At 38.7% G+C, this 23869-nt stretch overlaps 3 protein-coding genes across 4 annotated transcripts; all 3 read left to right on the top strand.

The window, feature by feature from the left end:
• The first annotated feature begins 198 nt into the window (after positions 1-198).
• LOC136440283 (N-acetylglucosamine-1-phosphotransferase subunit gamma-like) lies at positions 199-9721 on the top strand. 2 transcript variants are annotated; one of them, XM_066436220.1, is made up of 10 exons: positions 199-269; positions 831-897; positions 1361-1428; positions 3445-3499; positions 4926-5009; positions 5608-5704; positions 6288-6402; positions 6811-6893; positions 7447-7648; positions 8533-9721. In XM_066436220.1, the coding sequence occupies exons 1-10, from the start codon at positions 212-214 to the stop codon at positions 8607-8609; spliced, it is 906 nt and encodes a 301-aa protein (XP_066292317.1). In that variant the 5' UTR covers positions 199-211; the 3' UTR covers positions 8610-9721. The 2 variants fall into 2 exon arrangements, with proteins under 2 accessions (XP_066292317.1, XP_066292316.1); XM_066436219.1 differs by having other exon boundaries at positions 8530-9721.
• A 574-nt stretch (positions 9722-10295) lies between these two features.
• Positions 10296-13842, top strand: LOC136440267 (zinc finger protein AEBP2-like). Its single transcript, XM_066436197.1, has one exon. The coding sequence runs from the start codon at positions 10454-10456 to the stop codon at positions 12395-12397; it is 1944 nt and encodes a 647-aa protein (XP_066292294.1). The 5' UTR covers positions 10296-10453; the 3' UTR covers positions 12398-13842.
• Positions 13843-15611: 1769 nt separating this feature from the next.
• Positions 15612-23376, top strand: LOC136440279 (DNA excision repair protein ERCC-1-like). The gene is made up of 10 exons (XM_066436215.1): positions 15612-15733; positions 16365-16891; positions 17189-17246; positions 17703-17806; positions 18310-18409; positions 19492-19568; positions 20053-20152; positions 20639-20710; positions 21783-21851; positions 22378-23376. The coding sequence occupies exons 1-10, from the start codon at positions 15665-15667 to the stop codon at positions 22450-22452; spliced, it is 1251 nt and encodes a 416-aa protein (XP_066292312.1). The 5' UTR covers positions 15612-15664; the 3' UTR covers positions 22453-23376.
• The last annotated feature ends 493 nt before the right edge of the window (positions 23377-23869 follow it).

The raw sequence follows: 23869 nt of genomic DNA, 5'->3' as shown, positions 1-23869 counted from the left end.
GCTCTCACTTATCTATAGCGACAAGTTCAAAAGACTTTGATAATATTTTTGCACGATACACACAAAACAACACATATTTGTAACACGCAATCGTGACTTAAAGATTAATTTCATAATCCTCTATTCATCTTTTGAGTATTTATGTCATTTAAGTCTTTGTAATATATTAGTTTGACCCCCTAATTATTAGTAATGGACAATTCTTGCCAACATGGCGGTCATGAGACTTTTTTGGACGTCACTGATGTTGCTTTTTCTGATTTTACAAGGTAAAATATACTTTTATGTCAGATTTTAAGATTGTTCGGCGAAGATTATAAGTCCCTTTGTCTTTAGAATATTTTATTTGTACGTGTTTCTTTAGGAAAACGTTGGTGTTTGGGGAGGGGCGCGCACGTATGAGGGAAAATTTGTTGTATTTTTTTTCGGAAAGAAACACCTTTATACCTTTATACCATCTTCAGTCGAGGAAGGCAGCGCCTGTTGTGGACTGATCTATTCGCTTCCGCCGTGTTCGTGCATTAGCTCCTTCCAATGTCGATCTAGTTGCTTCTTGAACTGGTTAACTGTTTCACTGGAGACTACACTCTCTGGTAGGGAGTTCCAAGTGTTTATTGTCCTTGCACTAAACACATGTGCTCTTGTTCTTGATTTGGCCAAGGGTACTTTAAGCTTGAGGCTGTGCCCTCTTGTTACTGCGTTCCCTGCACTTTCAAAGAAAATCTCTGGCTGTATTCTCTCCCTCCTAGTAACAATCTTGAAGACTTGTATCATATCGCCCCTCTTTCGTCTGTACTGGAGAGACGGCATGTGGTTGTCTGTTTTTTCAGACGGTTATGCAGAAGACAAACCTCGGAAAATCTCGATGAGGATCGTGGAAGAACCATCAAATTACGGGTAATTATATTTTATTTGTATTGGCAATAATTTCGCTACAACAACAACAACAACTTTCAACATGAAATCTGATTTCATGATTTCATTGAAATCAAATACAAACACGGATAACAAATTTCTCAATTCAGAATGTTCATCATATATTCCTCCTAGTACTAGTGTCTTATTAGAGCCATTTCAGATACGGCAAATACACGTAGCATAGTCACACACACAAAAAATCTGCATACTAGTACATATGGGCAAACGCAGAAATGAAAACAATTTATACCTTTTTCAATATTCCCTTGAAGGTGAAGTAAAAATATCAGTAATATAGAAAATATATGGGCACCTAAAAGATACATGTATCAGTCGATCTTGATAATAAAACACCAAGATTTGTATCAATGCAAATTAACAAAACAGTGTTATACATAAGATTATCATTTTCCATGTTGTTTTGTTTGTTTGTAATTTTCAGATATGGTAATCAGGTAAATTCTGGCGTGAGGACACTTACACCACGGGTTAAAGCTTCAAATGTGTCAGGTGAGGTCTTACTGTTGTAAACATTTCCTTTTCCTGTTATATACAGTCTGTCCCGATAGTGTACCAGTACTGTAGTCTACTCCCTCTGCTGCTCTGGTTCAAAGTCCGTACCGCCAACGGCCTAGGTTTCCGCCAGATATGTCTTGAGTCGCATGATTGTCATTTCTGATGTCAGCCCTGTGTATGAGGGGGCTTTTGGCAATCAAGCCTCTGGACATACACAAAAGAACCCAACACACTTACAGAGATCTCCCCAGAAAAATATAGCAGGATGGGGGAGGGTGCCGGGCACTGTCGCGAGGGGGGAGGTCTGGAGGGGGCGCACAACTCTGAAAAGGAGAGCGGATGTTGCCTTTTGCGTTTTTCAGGCATAATGGAAGTTATTTTCTGCAACTTCAGCTTTACACCTGAAATTTCTATTTTTGAGCAAAATTACAGGCTTTGCTGGGTAAAAATTGGAAAAAATACCCTAACTTTGAAAATCAACAGGATGGAGCTGGGATTAGAACAGGATGGAGGAGCGCCACTGTACCATTCTTTAGGGAGATCCCTGCACTTATCGAGAAGAGTAGAGTAGGGAGTCCTAGCCTCCAGCTGGTGTGCTTGGCATAAAAAAAGCAAGTCGTAACAAAGCCATGTTGAACTATAGCTATCGAAAAAGTATTTCCTTTTGTGAGTTTGTTTCAAGCATTCGGCTTCAAGTTTCAATGTTTTACGTATCTCAGCCCAATTAAGGCCTGTGACACCTGGGGGTTGCCTAGGTTAGCAGTTATATGCACGTAACTTTTGATGTATATATCTATTTTCCAAAAAAATTGGCCAGATGATGGAAATAACAAATATTTAGAATATCAAAACAAGAAAATTTTCAATCTCATATATTTTGGGGTTAAAAGTAAAGATTTTGGTAAAAAAATACTTCTGTTCATTGATCTGTGAATTCCCCGGCGGGGGCAGGGACTTTAACCTTGAATTTTTACGACATAGGAGATTATTAGAAACGAAATAAATCTGTCCAAGGCTATTTGGTCGAATTTGACGATATCGTGTTTTATTTGGGGCCAAAACATCAAAAACATTGATTTTTTTCTAATTTTCCCTAAAAAAATTGCTCTTGCTAAAATATGATCATTTTAAGGTAAAATAGCCTTGGATAATATTTTTCAGCAAGGTATAATACTAACAGATTCATTGCTTTTTCTAGAAATCATGTGATTTTGACCGGGGAAATAGCATCTAAAGCTGGCATACTACGGGGATTTAAGGCCTGTGACACTTGAGAGTTACGTAATTGATGGTTTTTTAACTGTTAAACGCGTGGTCGTATCAATACCCAACTTCGCAAACAGCTAGTATTATAGGGTATTTATGGAATACATCTGCAATTTTACTTGCTGTACCATGATTTGGGGTTAAAAATAACGATTTTTGATTTACTGCTCTTTCCCCGCTGATGTCTAAATTCCACGCCGTTCATGCCGTTTTCGCGCCATACCACACCCCGGGGGGCCGTTCGAACGTTCGAACATGTTCGGACGGTACCATTTTGTGGCTTCCACGGGGGTCCCTTTTTGTTAATAGCCTCTACTTATGTTAATATTTGATAGATATTTGATCAATATCTGTACTGATATTATTCATAAGTCCTGCCAAAAGTAGTTAGTATGCCAAATATTTAGTAAATGCCTGTTTTTGCAATATAACGTTATATTGTATCCGAATTGACCATTCTGAAAACGTCACGGTCTCTCCAGGTTACCTGCGGTTACTAAGCGGTTCGAAATTCATGTTCGACAGAAAGTGTCACAGGCCTTAACCTGCCTGAGATGCTTTACTTTGAATTTACATGGATAAGCCTTACATGTGTATATATTCAGTTATTGGAGTGCTAAGTTTGAAATAAAGAAGCTGTGGATATCTCAGCAATGATATTATAACATAAAATCTTAGATGTGCTTTTCACAATTATAGCAAAATGCAGTTTTGTAAAAAATTTGACCTGTCTATTTTTTTTAGGCCCTGCTCCTTTGCAGCAGCTAGCGGGGAGATGTTATTCCAAAGTCCTTGGCAAGTGAGTATGCCTGATTATGCAATGTACTGTGAGCTCGTACGGTGTAGCCCCGCAAGGCCCCAAAGCCACAAATTCGTCCTGGTGGACTGCCGATTACCCGACATTCTCACGATTAGTTCAACTTAAAGGCATCTAAACTTAAAGGGGGATATAAAATCAGTCATGTCTGGGACCACATTCTTAACACTGCAGCAGCGACACCTAGGTGCAGTACTATTACATGTAGAATCAGTCAGGATGTTGGAAACACTTGTGTGCAAAGAACTTTGTTGTCCAAGAAAGTATGATTCCTAAAAGCCTCTACTAGGACTTGATTCTTATTGAAATTCTTATAAGCAACACATACAATGATGATATATGTACATGACTATGAAATTTTCTAATTCATTTTCCAAAGGTAGTTGTATCCATGCAGTGTTTTAATCTTAGAATAAAGAAATGTATGACTACTAGGGGTGGATACCGGTTCGGCTGGACCGGTTTGGACCGGAAAAACATGCAAGAACCGGGTAAAAAAAAACGAAAGTCGTGAACCGGTTTTTTGGACCCGGAAGTTGGAACAAGTAGAAGTATTAGAATACTGGCCACAGAAGGGGAAAAATAGCCTTGAATCAAACTAGATTAGCCAAGAATAAGTCCATAACATCTCTTTCTATAACTGTTGGTTCAGTTTTAGGTTGATACTGAAATGCGCTACGAAAAAAACACATTAAAAGTTACCACACAGCCACGAGGTTGATGCCGAATCGGCGGCATGTATCCCCATAAACTCGCGTAAATTTTCACTCCAAATGTAAGAACCAGCACTCAAACAAATTAAATATGGGACAAACAACATTTTTTCTTTCTTGTACAAGTGTATTCAGTTCATTTTTACGAGTTTGGGACGCATTAACCTCCTTGATTGAACCGAGAAATCCTCTAGCGCCAGCAAAAACAATAGGCGGCTATCTTGCTTTTGTACCTAAACTCCTAGCAGCTCCCTCTAGTGAGCAGGTTGATAATTGCAAATCTCGCAAGAGTGCAATTATCAACCTGCTCACTAGAGGGAGCTGCTAGGAGTTAACTATCAAGATCTGTTTTCTTTATTAGTTTTATTGAATTTATTTCGGACTCTGGAGATTTTACTTAAGGCAACTAATTATATTTTGATGAAATAAAAGTGTTGTAAGTCTGCTTGTTTGTCATTGACAAAAAGGGTATTGAAAGTAAGTGCAACATTCAAATACATATTGGTTTGATATTACCTAAGTACACTAAGATTTCAATTAGACAGGATCAGGTTTAGGTTCAGGTCCGGACCTGAACCTAAACCCCTGAACCTGAACCTGGACTCGAACCTGATCGAGCCGAACCGGTATCCACCCCTAATGACTACTACTACTAGTAGTACTGTTTGTGTAATTTTCTTTTTTTGTACCCTCAGTTATAAGTACAAGTTCTGCCCATTCTACAATGTCACACAATATGAGCAGAGTCTAAGATGGAACCCCTACAGTGGTATACTGGGGTAAGTTTTAGAATTACATAGTACATGTATTTGAATTAATATTTAACAATTTGTTGATATGACTGCTTTCAATTAATCCTTTTTTAAAATTCAACTTTGGTTTGGCAAATTGGCATACCACATCCCATTGAGAAAGTTGTATGATGTTTTTTCCATATCTGGAAGAATCATCACATTCTCATTATGTTGCACATATAACAGGCGACACTACTTTAAGAAGCAATTTTTGAGAATATAACATTATCTAATACTGATACGAATTCACAACAAGTAAAGTTATGTTTCCAGTTAACCAACTGACCTTAAGTTAGAGCAAAAACCTGCCAACCCTATAGCTATAGCCTTTTGGGGGGGTCTACCACTACATGTACATGTATAATATGGCCGGCAAGGGACATAATTTTTGACCTGATATCTGAGTAATAAAATTCAAAACAGAATTCAAAACAAATTTTCTTACAGATTCCAGTATAACTTCGGCCAAAGTCTAAAAAACTAACAAACAAACAAACAGCAAATCCCTAATCTTTTCATAATTGGAAACGCAACATTAATTTTCCTAGGCTTGACAAACAATTTTTTTTATTCTTTTTTACAGTGTGTGGCAGGAATGGGAGATAGAGAACAACACTTTTACCTCTATGGTCATGCCGGAGGGGGACGACTGTGGTGGCAGCAGGAGAAGACAAGTCAAGGTTAGTATTGTAGAAACTTAAAATTGAATAGCCTAGACAATACTATGCTGAGTATACCCCAAAGTCAAGTACTCACTTGTTTTACATAAGTCTGTCATAGTTCAGGGCTCTCCCACCGTTTGCAACTTACGCCGTGCTGATGGCTACTGGCCTGATGATTCAATTGATTGTCAGGTCATGATAGGTGACGTCAGGATCTGACATTTCCAACCAGTATGACAGACAAAGAAGTTGTCAAAATGTCCAAATTTGAATAGATTGATGGAACTTTGCACAAGGTGGTAGAAAAAGAAGAAATCTCTTGGTAGGATTTTTCTGTCATCGTGAATTGGAATGATGGAAAAAAATTGAAGCGATAGAACCTTGCTTTAAAAATATTTTGAAAAATTAAATTGGATAGAGCTGGTTGTTCTCCAGGCATCTGTAGCATATAGAATATAATCATAATCACTATTCACTATATTTCCCTGTACATGTTACTCTCCAACCTATTTAATAAAGATGTTTTGTACCCCTCATACTTGACATGAATTGAATACCTGACATTTTGTTGTGTTTACTACAAAGTTTTTTGTTTGTACAGGTTTATTTCAGGTGTGGGAACAAGAACCAAGTGATGAACGTGACAGAGCCCACCACCTGTAACTACATGTTAGAGTTTAAAACCCCTCTGGTCTGCCACCCGCATGTCATGTTAGGTAAGTATAACTGAGAAGTGTCATCACATCACACAATCTATCGTGTACACAAAATAATGATAATATTCCATCTATCATCATTGTTTATAGATTATGATTTTGTTTTTCCCTAGAACTATCGTAGAGTGGAAACTGTTGCCAGCCAAGTACTATAGGAGCATCCTCACTAGATAGCTTTGTACAGTGCTTATAACATACATTTACATGTTCTGTTTGTTGATGTTTCTGTCATATATAATTAAGACCACAGATTACTCTGTCAAATTGCTTAGGCACCGGTTCAGACCTGTACCTAAAGTTCTGTACCTGTACCAGTCCTGATGTTACAGGAATGTAGCCCTGAAGTGGATTGCACTTTTCCCAAATTGTTTTTCAAATTTGAGTGATTAAATCCTATCCCCTCCCCAGTGTACCCAACCTTGAGTGAAGACCTCCAGTTACAGTGGGACCAGGTAGAACAGGAGCTGTATGAAGAACAAATCACTCAAAAGGTGCGATGCTTTTGGATGAGTTGTCTTTGAGAAAGTATGCGAACATGCACACACAAACACACACACACGTGCACGCACACACATATGCACATACACACATACACACACACACACACACACACAAATACACATGGACACACACACACACACACACACACACACATGCACACTCACACATGCACACACACACACACACACACTCACACACACACTTGCCTGTCCCTGGTGCTGAACGCCATCCACACTCTAATTTTTCTTTGATGAAATTTCCATGGAAGTGTTTCCATGGAATGTAACATTTAATTGGGTGATTTTTTAGAGAAATAGAGTTCTGAATAATCATCTTTCCAGTCTTGCTGTTTGACGCAAATATAAAGAGTATTCTGTCTACTATTATGTGTAATCTTATAAGTTTTGGGGTTCTGAAAACTATATACATTGTATACAGTGGTCTTTTTTGAGGGAATGAAAAACCATGTGTACTGTCTTGTAGGAGCATATTTTCTACAGTGATTATACAACGTTTTTTATATGTTTTTACATGATTTTTCAGGGCTACAAGAAAAGACTGAGAAGAATATTTGAAGCAGCAGGGTATCAGCTGTCGCAGAAGAAGCAGGAAGAACTGAAGGCCGCTGTGTCTAGTCAGGACAAGACAAAGGACGGGGACTTCACAACCCTTCAACAGTGCAACGCAGAATACAAGAAACTCCGAGAAGAAGTAGAAACCCTGAAAGAACAAATCAAAACTCAAGGTAGTGTATGTCATATTCTGAAATAGAACAACTTTTCTGTACCACAAAGGTACTCTTAACCCCTTTCATTATATTTGCATATTTTGAAATGTTTCAAACTTTTTTTTTCAATATGACACTTATTTTTTCTTGTAAACAGAACAGAAAATAGAATAGTCATACTGTTGGAAAGTTTTCTTAACTTCAATTCTCTTTTTCTTCACTGGGATGCAATTTTAGTCTTTCTGAGTCACGTTTTCAAAAGCTTTTTTTTAACGAATTTTTTTTCAATCTTTCGTATGACTACATGTATGTTCCTGCATCTAGTCTTGACAACTGCTGTTGAACGTATGATACAAACTACATGTAATGTACCTTTTTTTTATTTTTTATTTTTATTTTCATTTTTCTGTCCCTGACATACCCATAAACTGTATGATTATCTTTGAATATTCTTTCTTGATTTTAGCACTAGTATTCTATATTAAGATATGCTGACTCAGACTTCTAGAGATATTCATTTTTTAGATATTCTGCTAAGTTGCGTTATTATAATACTTCTTCTGGTGTTAGAAAATGGGAAATACTATATAGTGGCAAAAAGATAGGAAGTTAGGATAATTGCATCAAGGCATCATGCTTAATATTTGACTCAGAGTTACACAGTTTTTGAAACAACAATGTAACAGGGTTCAAATAGGCATTCAGAAGTTCGATCCCTGTTACACTGCTTTAAAGAAATACTGGATTTCTGAAATGATACATAAAGTAACACCAAATATTGAATCAGGCCCAGACTATTATAAACAATTGTTGCAGGGAACCACATGTAGTATGTGTATGTAGTATGGATTCCAGGCTTAGGCCACTGAAATTTAGTTGTTTGTTTGTTTGTTTTTCAGAAGAAAGGTTTCCAGAAGCAGATGATTTAGTCCTGGAGGAACACGCCCTGGACTACGACTTGATGGACGACTACTTGTGAGCAGGACTTGGATGAAGAAGGAATACATTAATACGCCAATTCACGGTTCAAACTGCACATGTGCTACACTTTGTTAGATCCAACATGACTATGAGCAAAAAATAGATTTATGTAGAATGTACATAAAGATAAGATTGATTATACTTTTGTATATTTGCCTCTGCTAACTAACAGTCTGCTGTTTTTTGAGGTGTAAATGTTATTGAATATGAAATCTGACTATATATATCTTCAGGGTTCATGATATTGGATTACATAATAAAAGAAAGTACTGTATAAGAAATTCAATGTAGACTAAGGGAGGGTAGATATTTAGAAGTTTAGAAGATAAAGTTAGTGAGTGGGAGGGCAGTTAGTAGAATGTGGTTGCTTAACCATTAGCACACTGTAATGTAGCCGCTTGGCACCCCATTTTAGAAGGTTAAATGAGCCAGGACTCTTCAGCTCTGTTCTAACTACTGGTATTATGATTAATATCATAGCTTGATATCTGTCCATTATCTACAACAAGGCTGTAAAGAAAAATGACATAATGTGGCATGGAAAATGATGATGATATTTTGATATTCGTTTACAATTATGATGTAAAAAAAAACCCAACACATTATTGAGAAGAATAGGGGTGACCCGGTGTGCTTGGCTAAAAACAAGTCCTGTTGCTCGAATAGCCCTGACATTATACTGAAGGTAGCTGTATAGGGATGTTGGTCACATTTCCTTTTTTCACAATGATGCATTTTTGTTCCATTGTCTAAGTTTTGATGAAGTTTCTTTCTTTTTAGAAGTAAGGTGTGGGGTGAAAACTTGCACCTGACCCTGTTCACTCCCTGAAACTGTGTGCACCAAAGTACAAACTTTCCTCTGAGATTCTGTTTTCATGTTGATTTTCCAATCTATCATTTTTTTTAAATCCGTTAACCAAGAAAATTAAATTGGTGTGGCCTAAGGTATCAAATAAAACATGTTTAGAGAAGGGAAAAAACATATTACATGCAAGATACCTTGTAGTGTTTCTGAGCATATCATTGGCCTTCTTAGCAGGCTCTATGTCCATTTCTTTATGAAAGGGGAAAGTAATTAAAGACATTATATAATGTCCTTGAAGTACTGTAGATATTGAAATGCGGTGGTTTTATATTCACAGTTTTCGTAGTGACCCTGTCATCGCAAAATCATGATACTGAGTATGCATTTCAAACTTTCCACTGTATTGCATGATATTATACGTTGTACTGCAGAATTATTTCAATAGTAACCACAGCAAAAAATTCCTTTCTTTTCCAACCCTGAAGTTTAATCCCTGTAAAAATAAATGAATTTATAGTAATTTTCATAGTGCACAGGCCATACTGGCATACAGAGTACATGATTAACATGGAAGCTACAAATCCAGAAATGCTGTCATTAAATCAATTGCCAAACTCTGTGCACTTGATTCGAACAAGTCCTAGCTCTCCTAGAGTTTAGTTTCTCTTTCATATTGAAAAAAAAGTTGATATCAAAATTTTATTTCCAAAAGGAGCAATAAACTGTCAAACAAATGCTGATTACAAATTCAAAGTCTTGCATTGCATGCCCTACCCTTACACCCCCTCTCAAAAATGAGCAAGTCCAGATTTTTCTTGGGATGATGTGAAATTATGTCAAAAGTTAATTTTCTATAACAAGAAACAACGAATTGTCCTTGGGATGCCCAAAGGCCCTCACCTGTGCATTGTCTTATAAATCCATCCTGACACCCCCTCTGGAAAAAACATGATCACGTCCATCCTTTGTCAACCAATCAGAAGTCGAGTAGGCCTGTGGTGACCTTTGTCCCCTCATCACTCACTCACTCAGTCACAATGGCGGACTCCAGGCCAAAAGAACATTCCTTGCGATCTAAACACTTGGACAATTCCCTGTGTTTGAGGCATTCAGAGCGTCTTTCTGCTCGCGAGAGAACCGTGGCTACAACTAAGGTGCCTACTGGAGATACTAGAACGTTACGGTCGAGGGATATACGCCCGGAAAAAAGGGAGGAATGCGGTTTGGTGGGGAGGGGTGGACCGAGAACAAAGAAACCCACCCAACCACCACCGACCTCCCCCGTCCGAGTTAGCGCTAGGCTGAAGGAAAACACTGCTGCTACGATCCCTCCTCTTTCAGCAAAGCACGGGCGACGGCTTTCCGAGACGGATGCATCGCCGTACGGGACTCGCAAGCGGAGCCGGAGCTTGGGGTCCAACCACCACGGAAGTGCCCCGAGCCCCGGCGAACAAGCCTTCAGGATAGCGACGAGGCTACGAGAGAAACTCTCCACGACAACAAGGGCTACGGTCACGGATGCTGACCTACAACAACAACACCACCACCACCCGGGCACCAATCTACGGGCAGTGGTCAGCCTACAGAAGCTGGAGTGTCCAGCCAAAGGAAGAGTGACCACCACAGATGACCAACGCAAGTCTTCTACTACTACTACTACCTCCAAACATAACGGTATCTCAGGTAAACTAGACTCTTCCGAGAGAATGTGTGAGAATTCTGTCCTAGCCTCGACTTGCGAAGATCGTAGAAGTGAGCCCGATAAAAACGCAAACCAAACCTTGCAACTCAACTGCGTTAAGCACGAAATAACTGACGGCGTTGAAAATGGGGAAGAAACTCAAGAAAATGTAAATGAACAACCTGAAACGGCGTCAACACTTATTAACCATGACGAAAACATGGAAGTTGGCCAACAAGATTCCGAAACACCATGCAAAGAAACCGCCAACGACAAGACTATAGAAAACGCCACAGTTCTAGGAAACGAAGAAACAAGAAAAACACATGTAGATTCAAGAGAGACCGTGTCTATAAACGGTATTTCAACACCCTGTCAGCCCGAAATAGGAAGAGAAAACTGTAAGGAAGAAGCAACAGCCGCCAGTTTACCGTCTATTCAAAAACCGGAGACAGCACAGTCGACCCAGGAAACCAACAGTCAACAAGATTCCGAAGATAGCCGAATGACGATGGACGACGAAAGCCAGTCGAGTCACTCTTCGTCGGCGAACGACCAGAACTCGAGCGCAAGCCAAAACTCGTACGCGTGCAAGTGGGAACAGTGTGACCAAAGCGTAGCTAGTAGTAGCGATTTAGCGGACCATCTCTCGAACGTACACGTGCGTGAGGAAGGGGAAAAGGTGGTGTGTTTGTGGCAGGGTTGCCGCGTGTATAACATGCCAGCGCGTAGTAGGAGTTGGTTAAGTAGACATGTGTTACAACACAGCGGAGACCGGCCGTTCAAGTGTATGATAGAAGGATGCCGATCGGCCTTCGCCTCTCAGGGAGGGCTAGCCCGCCACGTGCCTACTCACTTCGTCGAGCCCAACACCCCAAAATCAACGCCAAACAAAAAGGACGAGAGCCCGAGCAAGAGCACCAAGCGGAAGAAGACGCGTTTCCGCCGGCGAACGTCCATCGTGCGAACGGAGGACTTCTTCGACACGCGCATCATGGACATGATACGTCAGAAACTCGTCACGTTCAACATGATGACGTACGTGGATACGGTGGGACGTGGTCAGAACGTCGTCTTCCGTAGTCAAGTGCTCGGAAGGAGAGTGGAGCCAAGCGGCCAGGTCAAGCTGCTGCTACGGTGGGTTCCCGAGAACGTCCTGCCCGACGTGTGGGTCGATGAGGCGGATCTCCCCGCCAACCAAGCCAAGCTGGTGCCGCTCACATCACTACCAGCAGAGGCCCTCATCAGCCTAGACTCATCTCTTTACAGAAACATCTCTTATGCAAATTTCAGGAAATAAAAGAGAGACAGAGACTTTGTGCCGATTTTCCAGGTTTTCTAACAATAAGTCAAAACTCAAGGCAGCTCAAATTTTCACATGATACAGATAGAGAAAACAGGTGCTGTTTTAGGTTTACAATGATGAAAATATCTACTTTCCGTTTGTAAATGGTTTCTACAGTCTATCTGGTGTATATTGTTATTCAGGGTATTTTTGTTACAATAAGATTTCATTTTGACAGTATTTCTTCTGTCATGTATGTAACATTTTGAGGTGAAAATGAATGTTTCGATTTTTTTTCTTTTTTCAAAACTGTTCCAAATATTCACAACAGATGAGTGAAAGACTTGATTCTTTTGTAACCTTGTGTCATATTTTGTAAAAAGAAAAACGGAAAAGGATTTCTTAAGTATTGCAGTGTTATAAGTAGAAAATAGACCCAGAGATCCAATGTAGTGCAATTGCTTTGATGACGTCTTAAATTATTTTGCTGTTTGATTTCTCTTAATTGTTGCCGAGTTCTGTTGATTTTGATTTGATTATGTATTTATGTATGCCCGAATTTGATAAAGGCGTGTGGTTACTAGCTAGCAAAGAAAGAAAGAAAAAATCTGCAGTATCCTACTGTCAAACAGTGCCTTCTAGTGCATGTAAAGATTGTAGACTACTTGAATTACTTTATTTGTCGACAGGACCAATATTGAAGGACGTTGAGTGTAGTCGAATGTGTACATAATGTGTTTGCTTTAAATAAGAGGTGATAAGAGCCAATAGGATGTTTGCACATGACGTCACAGCCGCCATTTTGTTTGGTTAAACCGAAAAGTCATATCCATAAATTTGGATGTTTATGTGGTCATAATTAAGTGATTACAAACGCAAATTCAATTTACCTGACAACCTTATGTTTCACCATCCAACATGGTGGACAATGGTGACGTCATGGTCACGTGAGTGCAAACATCCGATGGGAGGTTAGATGTTACAGACAATACAGAGCATACGATGCGTTCCAGCTGCTGTACTATTAGTATTACTGGTCATGATGAACATTCGTCATATCAGAGAGAACTGTTACACTGATATTATGACATCCTGTATATTTTCGTTATTGGAGGATTGTGTAAAAAATTATTTTTTCTTTCATTATTTTGTAAAATGTATTTCTTCGCCCCCTCTCCATTGTATTCAAATGAGGAATTGACAGAAATGCTTTAGAGGTGGAAGGGGCGGAGTTTCATTTACATGCAGTGAACTCAATGCAAACGGTATAGGTAAAGAAACGACATTTGTTTACGTTACTTTCAATGACTTGCAAAACCACACAGTCTATCTTTGAAACACATTCCATAGAGTTTGAACTGATGACCTAGGGACTTGTTTAAAAGACACAGGGACGTTTAACGGTGTGTACTGTTTTGTGATCGAATTATTTTAATAAACCTTTTTGGTGCAAAGGTCAATTCGATTGAGGTCTTGTGTGCATTTCGCTGTGTTGTTCATCAAATATTGACCAATCGGGTTCATTCAATCATCCTTTTAAATTCCACGCGACCATAACGTTTTTGGTCAGAAATAGGCTTCTAAACATAGTGCCATTTATTTTTCAAATCATCGCATTTGTGCCCTGTAGATAGATATATATGTTTGTCAGAGAAACGATATAAAAATGTAAGAGATACGATTTAATCGTAAGTACCGTAGACAGAATAGAAACGGACGAAAGAGACGCCCATAGCTATCTTGTCTTTCGATCATGTACCATGAAGAATTGCAATTACATCTGCTCCTCAGTTCCTATACATAATAAGGCCATCCCTTATGTCATAAGAGGGGATATCCAATTGCAATCAACGGGCGAAATTCATAGATAATGAAATAACGAAAGACGAATTTTTTTCTTAAAGATATAACTACATTAAACGTGTATTCTTTAGTAGTAATCCGTTTATATATAGTGAAAGGATTCGGTTTAAGGCGATGTCGGTTTCTGTTGCATACCCCGCGGTAGTTTCTGAATCGTCCCTGAAAGCAATCAATACCTAATCAGACGATACTTTGCCCGTTGTGTATTAGCAGCGCGGCGGTTGCTATAGGCATGACCCAGCCATCTTAAAACGTTCCGCTCCAGGCTATGTCGTCTTGGTTTTATTGGCGTAAGTCTCCTTCTCAAAGGGACGAAATTGCAGTGTTCTTAATGCAACTTAAAGCGCAGCAAGAAAAAAAGAATTACATTGAATTAAACGTCGACGTTTGTTGCTGTATTTTGTGTCGCTGGCATGTTCTGTACATGTTGGGCTAATGAGTTTGTGATTTGTTCCGTTGGGATGATCAGATGTCGGCCGCAAGCCAATCAGAGCGCGGTGTAGCTATCACTGGGAACTGCGAGTAGTTAGAGAAAAATCATCCCGTGGGGATGTACAATGGATAACGCTGTATTTGAGGAAGGTGTATCAGAATTCGGATTCTTGTTTTGAGACACGTCACCTATGGTGGAGTGCGACTTTTTCAAGAGAATGGCACGATAGAATCTACACACACACACACACACACACACACACGCGCGCGCGCGCGCGCGCGCGCGCGCGCGCACACGTACACTCACACTGACACACCGTGCACGTATACACACACGCTCACACACACACACACACACACACACACACACACACACACACACACACACAGACACACACACACACACACACATAAACACACACACACACACACTCTCACACACACACTCACACGCACACCGGCACACACACGACTTCGCCAAAGAGAAGATTTTGGCCCCATCGTTCGCTACATTTGATATTATATGCCATTAGACATATTACTTATACTTTCAAATATAGCGTCAGCTTTTCATTATACAACCTACCGTTACACTGTATCTGTTATGATTGTGACCATGCGAATATTTTGTTGGCATAAACAACATGTATAGGTTTACAATATGTATAGGTTTACAGCGTTGAATTATGTGCGCTCCTAGAAATACATCAAAACTTGCCAAAATGTCGTATACATTCCTGCCATACAAGTGTTTACACTATTTCCTCACGCAAATTTACCTTCAGAAAATTTAGTTTACAAGAGAGATTATTTCTTATAAAAACAAGAATCTAAAAAGTACAACTTTGCACTATGTAACGCTAGGCACAGATATTGGCAATTTTCCAACCGGCGTGGAACACCTGCTAGCTAGTGACGTCATGCCTTTGACGTCACGAGCAAAAGAGGAATCTGCCGGTGAACTTTGACCTGGTGACGTAAATCAACATGGCTGACGGCGGGAAGAAATTCAACATTCCAACTCTAGACGACGTTTATAAGGATACTAACGCACCGGTAACGATATACGATTTATTCTACAGTAGTATAGAAGTTAGGGATACGGCCGTATGTGTTCTAGTAAGAAAAAAATATTTTTCTTAGCGAAAAAACATAGTTCATCTGCGTGCCATAATTTCTTTCAAGCATGAGGCCTAGGCCTTAAGGGGGAGGGGGTTACAGCTGAAAATATGTAAATAAATCATAATACTAGATTCAAGTCATCATGCATAATAAGACGCAACGCTCTTGATTTTTGTAAAAAAAAAAGAAGTGAACACAATATTATAGGACTGTATCAAAAATTCGTTTCATGAAACCTGCCAATTCTTTTATGATATTTGGAAAAGGAAAACATAAATGATAAAATATGGAGGAAAGCTTGACTATTTTCTACTTTGATAGCACTTATCAAAGTTTTATGTTGAAAATTCAAAAACGCCATATGGCTAGTTTCATTATTCTTGATTAGTTCAAACCTCCTTGATTAGTTGTACATGTTATTTGTATATGTCCTGTGTTTGTTTGAATTCATAGCGAATTAATATGACTCAAATTGATAAAGTGTTGCTCACCCTTAACAACCATAATTTATTATGCAAATAAACATTCTCTTATTATATGATGAACACAACTTCTTTCTCTGTAGGTAAGGTCCTTGTTCAAAGCTGGAAGGACAGTTACGTCATTCAAAAAGGGGCCAGTAGCTGCTAACAACAAACACGCTGCAACCACTAGTACAACCTCTCTCAGTTCTAAAGGCAACATATCTACCGTTACTAGACCTAGCAAAACTTTTATCCCAGAGACATCGGCACAGCAAGAAAGAAGCATTTCCAATGGCGCAGCAAGCACAAGCAAACAAAGTACCGCAACTACAAACCTTGCAAATAAAAGAAGTACGAAATACGCAGATTCAGATGGTCCTTCAACAACTGGCGAACCGCAATCGTCAAAGGTGGCAAAATACGATGCAGTACCATCGACAAGCAATGACTGTAAGACTTCTACCGGCATGGACACCAGAGACGGTTTAGGTGGGACAATGCTTGCCGGTGGTAGTAGTGGTCCTAGTACAAGTGCTCGAGGAACCACTGGATCTACATTTCTGGATGTTTTCGGACTTCCTGAGGGAGAGAATTGCAACCCAGGGGGCGCTGCCGCAAAACCAAAGGCGTAAGAGCATTTTTTTTTTGCCATGGCTCAGGGGCTAGCCTGTTAGTATGTTATATGCCAGTTTGTAAGGATTCCAAAAATTTGTAGTGTCAGTAGATTCCACACATACGTTATTTGTAGGGATGATACAATGTGCCTGTCAATTTTGGTGAAATACATACTGTGTTGAACGGTGAAGTAAATTTGGCAAAAAGTTTTGCTTTTTTTTAGTAGAGAGTTTTCATCATTTAATCTAGTAGTAGTACTACTTTTTATTTGCTTTTTGTTTAAGTTGAAAATGATTGTTTTATCTTTCAGAGGACCTGGTGTGTTGAGAGCAACAAAGTCAAACAGTATTGTTATAAATCCAAGACAGGTAATATATAGTTATTGTATGCATATATATAGTCAGTGAGTTCATATACTGCAATTTTTTGCAGAGACTTGATTTGATAAAGAGAGGAAAGGTTTTTTTTTCAGTGTTTGAATTTTGTGGTTGAAACAATTCTATAGTGCAGTAGCAATATGGTGGAAACTCATATTCTCTGTGTTGTGATTTTGTAATAAGAAGTGACTTAATATGCTGCGAAAATAAAACTATCGCAAACATTTCAGATTTATAGTGCGATATGATGATCTTTCTTCCTCTCAAACCTATATAATTACAAGCCATTTTTTTACTAAAGGGAAAGTTTGCCTACTAGAGTTATATGAATACAGCTTATTTTACTTTAAAATTAATCTAAAATAGTCCATATATGTCAATGCAATCAATGATCTGAAAGACTACATATAAAATTTTGTTGTTGTACTATCTGTTATCACTACACAGAAAGGAAACCCAGTCATCAAGAATATTAGGAACGTTGCTTGGGAATTTGGAGACGTCATTCCAGACTACGTCTTAGGGAAGACTTCTTGTGCATTGTTCCTTAGGTAAGAACCAATGAGTGTCATCATCATGATTTCACCTACTAGTATATCATATGGCACCAATGGGTGACGTTGTTAGTTTTATAAGCATTCTTATGCTGTTGTTCTTTGTGCATTTCACTTGTATAAAGCAATCTGATTGGGTCTTAGCTCTGCATGATTTGACACTGTATTATCTACCATTAGTACAACTACAACACTGTTACTGTATATTTTGCATATTTTTCAAAAGTCTAGGGGAACACCCCAAGAACTAGTATGGCTTAAGTTATTGTTTGTGTCTTCTGAACAATAAATAATACATTCTACATTTTGAAGGAAAAACATGTCAAGTTCAAATCAATAAGCTTCCTTTTATCTTTTACAGTAACAACATCAGCAGTAATTACTTTAGTCTTTAAAAAGATACAAGTAGTAATGGTCCAAGTATTGTTCCTTGTGGAACCCGCATGCAGCCTTGCCTTCTATTATGTGTGTTTTGCAATCACAAGTGTGCCATTCCATAGCTTGCGGTACCACCACCTGCACCCAGATTACATCCAGGACCGGCTGCAGCAGCTGGGCCACAGCTACATGCTCAGGATACTGCTGGTACAGGTGGATGTGGTGAGTAGTAGTGTTTGTGCTGTTCAGTAGACAATTTAGAGGAGGACATTTTCCAACCAGTTTGGCATGAGTGTTAAATGTTCATCAAGACATATATCATACTGTATGGTTGCACTACACTTAAGAAAGTGTTCAGATGACAGTTTAAAAAAAAAACATATATGCAAGAAGAGCTTTCCAGTAATGTTGGCAAAACTTGCCAAAACACTATTTCATTACCAAAGCACTATTTCATTAACAATTATTATATTAGAGCAGAGTAGGAGATTCTGAAGTTGCTTTTTTCTGGCCCCCCTTACTGCATTCGATTCTAATCTGCCTTCTGTATCTAATTCTTCTTGAAACATACCATACTATAACACCTTAGACTGTAATTGATGATAAACATTTCTGTCTGCTGAAGCATAAGGACGAACACCCCAGTTTATTTGGGGTTTCAATTGGAGGCTGTGCACCCTCAAGTCTAGGTACTGTCTCTTCTACTTCCAGGAAATTATTCCGAAGTAAATAAACTGTATATGGGGTGAAAGCCTATCCCTTCCGCTACAAGACCAACTGAGTTTTGTTTCTCTCGTAGAAAAAAATTTTGAGGTAGAAACGACTGATGTTGTCAGAAAGAGAAAAACCTAGCGTATAATCGAGCCAATTATGAAGATAATTCTAGTACTTGAATTTCTTTAATCATCGATGGTGAGAGGCATGTCAACATCACCCACAGAACGCAACAAAGTTCAATCTTAGGCCAAGGGACATTTGACTATCAACGCGGATAGATATCCGGAAATACGGCTTGTACCGAAACGCAATTTTCACCAAAAACACATTGATTCATACTCTTTTCAGCCATGCTATATATCTAATATCAGTTTGAAGCACATTATGAGAAATGTGAACTCAAACCCAGTCCCTCGAAACCCTTTCGGCACTTTTTGTCACACACTACCACGGACCCCGGTCACGAAAGAACTGGGGTGTGCACCGTTAGTACCTTCTGTTGTTGTTGTTAGTTTAGTGACGGAAGGATAATGATACTAAGTAGTAAATGTATGTTCCAATGACTTTTGTTGTATTTCTCATTATAGGCAGATCCTCACCACTCATTGAAGGAGCTGGCTAAAATGTGTATCCTAGCAGACTGTACTCTCATATTAGCATGGAGGTACTGTAATTCTTGTTTCTTTCACTGTAACTTTATGTTCACTGTTTTCACTGTACCTCTGTATCGTGAACTTATCATCATGCGAAAAACCTGTTGTAATCATTTATAATTCCTTCACACATCCTTTCTGTGAAGATAAGGTTCAGTGAAAATGTCCATTTTCTTACACTGAAATTTTGCTACCGTGAAGATAAAGTGAATTACAGTAAGCACCCATATGTTGAATTGGTCTGTTTTAAGATAGAAAAGTCCCTTACGTTTATATCTTGAAGAATGTTTAAATCATTGTTGAAATAAAAAGTTTGGCTTCAATATGTACATGTATCAAACAACTTAACAGAAAAAAAACCTTGTGACTTGTCAATTGAAGTGCCCAGTTTCTTAGTGTTGTTGGTCAGTTACATGGTAGGACTTAACAGTGCCCCCTTTTAATCCAGTGGTAGAACTGCAGTAAATTTGATAGATGTTTCTGCCTTCAATACAGTCCAGAGGAGGCTGGGAAGTATCTGGAGACGTACAAGGCTTACGAAAGCAAACCTGCTGACCTGATCAAGGAAAAAACTGACAAGGACTACCTCTCAAAGGTGACTTGTTTGTTTGTTTGTTTGTTTGTTTCGCATCATTGGTACCGTACGTACAAGTTGCCTAAGACTGGACTGTAAAATTTTATCTACTCCCACCGAAAAGGACCCCTAATCTTTTCGATAAGTGTGGTGGGATCTTTAATGTTCCCAAGGTGTTGCTCTCCTCAAACACGGGGCCTCCAACTTTGAGTCCCATCAAAAAGGATGTCTCTCCCGGAAACTAGTTAATACTCATTTTTCGTTGAGTATGGAAATAGGTGTAAAATGCCTTTCCCAAGGGCACAATATTAGGGTCTGCTAGGGTTTGGAACCCATAACATTAAGATTCTAAGTTAAGAACACTAACCACCTTACCACCTTGCAAATAATCAAGCAATTATACTCACTTGATTTCCATTGTGGTATAGATAAAGATATCTGTTAATTTTGTAGATATTTCTGCACATGAGTGAAGACCTCAAGTAATCACTAGTCAATATGTTTCAGGCAACTGATTTCCTGACCACTATTCGATCAGTGAACAAGACCGATGTGTCCACACTTGTTACAACATTCAGAGTAAGTACTAGTACATAGATCAGGGATCTCCGCAGAAATATACAGAAGTGGGGAGGGTGCCAAGCACAGGATGTGTGTCACCGAGGGGCCGGGAAGGTCTGGAAGGGGGGGGGGGGGTTGTTCCAGACACAAAAGAAAAACTTCAGCTTTACATCTTGTCTAGAATGAATGAAATCTCGAGTTTTGAGCAAAATTACAGGTTGGGCTAGGGAAATATTGGGAGAAATACCTTAACTTTGAAAATCAACAGGATGGAGCTGCGATTAGAACGGGATGGAGCAGTGCCACTGTACCATTCTTTAGGGAGATCCCTGATAGATACATCAAGATGGAGATTAAAATCTGGCAGTGATCACGAGTCTGTAAATTTGAAGATGCATTGATTAAAAGTATGTATTGCAGTATCTCACCGATCAAAACGATAAAAATAAATTCACTGTTTTCCGTCATTCTTCTAAAAGTTGAATCAAAATACACTGCACAGGGATATTCACAACGTATGAATGTGACTTTGTTAGAATGTCTTGAAATATGCACACTTGCACTGCTGCTGTTGTCCACCATTTTATCCAACATTGTGATGAACCACCGGACGCGCAATCGAACGTGCAAAATTCTGAGGTTTGTTTTTTTGTGGGGATTTTTCTATGGCGCTTGATCCCCTCACAAAGCTTCGAAGATCTCCAACCACAACGGTCAATTCGGGTATCTCTAACTGACTTTTACGTTCTACTGTTGGCGTATTTTCGGTAGGCTACCAGAAATAAATGGAGTTTTGTGCGGCTTGCTTTTGCGTTGTTTATCAGTGATGGCAATGTGACAAAATAACATGAATATGTTGTAAATTAATTACAAATGTCAATCTGAATGGACAATTTCAAGAATATTTGCAGCTTTGGCCCCAAAATACTGCTGTACAATATGTACCTTTAAAAGACAGAACTTTCCAACTTTGATTCATGTCACTTAAGATCAAGTGATTGACTTGAAATTTAGATCAGAATTTCATATCATGTGTAACAGTGATCCAAAATGTCAAATATGACATTGAAATTTTCCTGTTTTCGTTTAGTCTATAGAGGGAATAATAAAAGCATCCAAAGAAGACCTGGCTCTCTGTCCTGGGTTTGGACCTCAGAAGGTAATACAAAACAATTCATTTTGCTCCCATTATTTGCAGCAGGCCATCTGTCAATCATAATCAACAAACTCTAGAGTGAGCCAATCAAGGCCAAGATTTGTAGCCGGACCTACAGTGGTAGTCAGTATGCACAAACGATAGTACATGTATACATTAAGATGTGAGATGTATCTTTTCTGTGGCAGATTAAGATTTTGAAACAGCAAATGATGTTTTAACCAATGATATCATTGATAATTGATGATAGCTTATCAAAAGAAGTTTTATAACCAACATTACCAACTGATAATTGAGGATAGCTTATGAAATTAAGTTTTATAACATAATTTACCACTCTGTTACTTTAAACTATTAAAGACATGAAAAATATGACATTCCTTTTAAACTTCTAGAATGGTTTAAAATCTTTTTAATGGAAAAAATGATCGAAAAAATGAATGACACGATGATGTGAATTGATACATGAATGAATGAGTGAACTGTATTCCTGACTTTAACATTTATTATGATGTCTCTTGTTGCGTAGGCCAAGAGAGTATATGATGCCTTACACCAGCCTTTCCTGAGGAGTAAAAAACCCAAACCGGCTCAAGAAAGCTGACTCCAACTTCGGACTGAAACAATTTCATACAATTTTATGCATTCACTGTACAATACCTCCTGGCTTAAAATGTTTGTTTCATCCAACTTTTGTGCATCCAAAATTGGAGCTGTGCGCATAGTGTTCGACTGTGGGTGCACTGGTGCACCTAAATATTTGTAGAGAAAATATACAGTGATTTTCGGAAATATGTATCATTTGTTCAATATTTGATGTTAGCTATAGAATTTTATATCCAAGCTCTGAAAAGAGGTAATAAGGTTGGTGATTATAGGTGATTATAGGTGCACCTATTCCCTAGAATAAATTTCGAGCCCTGTAAAGATACTACTGCCGTCACAAGAACTGATTCGAGAAAGTAGATGCTGAATCCATACAAGTATCATGGTAGAAGCAAGACTTGAAATTCTGTGCCTTATAATGTCAAGAGATTTAATAAACTTTTGTACGTACCAATGTTTGTTTCATAATCTGTGACATATGCACAGGGCTTATACAAAAATATTTATTTTAGGCACCTTCAGGCCAATTTGTTGCTGTATTGTATCACAGTGCTAAACAAGGGTTATATATAGATTGTTCAATGAGTACATCATAGTCTTTTCATTCATAGTCTCCATTGGTGTCTTGCACAAAGCTACAGTTTCAATGGTAAAGTTATATTTCATGATTCCCAAAGGAGTGCCCTTTGTTGACACATGTCTCAAACCAAGAGCAGAACTTTTTAGGCACTTGGAGACCAATTTGCAGGTGAATTGTATCACAACAAAATTATTTCAAATACCTTTGTAGTAGCTTCGATCTCAAACATCAAATGGCGCTAAAATATCTATTTAAAGTATGTTACGAAAATTCTAGTAAATTGCAGGTGTGTTGAACCACTGCTGACAATGGTTAAATATAGATTGTTCAATGAGTACTTCAGTCATTGTCTCTATTGGTGTCTTGTACAAAGCTATGGTTTCAAAGAGAAAGTGATCTTTCATATATTCCTAAAGCATTACCTTTTATCTCAAACACTGCGAAAACCTGTTCTAGGCCCTTGCAGACCAAGTTTCAGGTGTACTATATCATAGTGCATGTGATGGCAACGTTAGATTTTAGTTGCTTCAGACTCTTTTCAGTCTCTTTTTATAGTCTCCATTGGTGTCTTGTACAAAGCTACGGTTCCAATGGGAAAGTGACCTTTTATATACATGTATTCCCAAAGCATTACCCTTTATCTCAGATCAAACACAAGTCTCGTGGGCCTCTCACCTCCCACATGTCCTTTAAGTCTAACCTTTAAGTTTTTACATTTATTTGATAATCACATCTTCTATTGCATGGTCGTAAAGCCTTAAGATGTGGGTATCATTGGTATTACGTACAATCGGCCGACTTTATTGTGCACGCAAGTTAAGGCTTTTTGGAATCA

The sequence above is a fragment of the Branchiostoma lanceolatum genome, chromosome 8, assembly GCF_035083965.1.
Source record: "Branchiostoma lanceolatum isolate klBraLanc5 chromosome 8, klBraLanc5.hap2, whole genome shotgun sequence".
In the NCBI taxonomy this organism is placed as follows: domain Eukaryota; kingdom Metazoa; phylum Chordata; class Leptocardii; order Amphioxiformes; family Branchiostomatidae; genus Branchiostoma; species Branchiostoma lanceolatum.
This window is presented reverse-complemented; position numbering and strand designations above follow the sequence as displayed.

Coding starts and splice junctions, on each gene's coding strand:
- LOC136440283 (XM_066436219.1), top strand. CDS start 212: ATGGCGGTCATGAGACTTTTTTGGACGTCACTGATGTTGCTTTTTCTG. Junction 5,705..6,287: donor GCAGGAGAAGACAAGTCAAG/GTTAGTATTGTA, acceptor TTGTTTGTACAG/GTTTATTTCAGGTGTGGGAA. Junction 6,894..7,446: donor AAGAACAAATCACTCAAAAG/GTGCGATGCTTT, acceptor ATGATTTTTCAG/GGCTACAAGAAAAGACTGAG.
- LOC136440267 (XM_066436197.1), top strand. CDS start 10,454: ATGGCGGACTCCAGGCCAAAAGAACATTCCTTGCGATCTAAACACTTG.
- LOC136440279 (XM_066436215.1), top strand. CDS start 15,665: ATGGCTGACGGCGGGAAGAAATTCAACATTCCAACTCTAGACGACGTT. Junction 16,892..17,188: donor GCTGCCGCAAAACCAAAGGC/GTAAGAGCATTT, acceptor TTTATCTTTCAG/AGGACCTGGTGTGTTGAGAG. Junction 19,569..20,052: donor ACTCTCATATTAGCATGGAG/GTACTGTAATTC, acceptor CCTTCAATACAG/TCCAGAGGAGGCTGGGAAGT.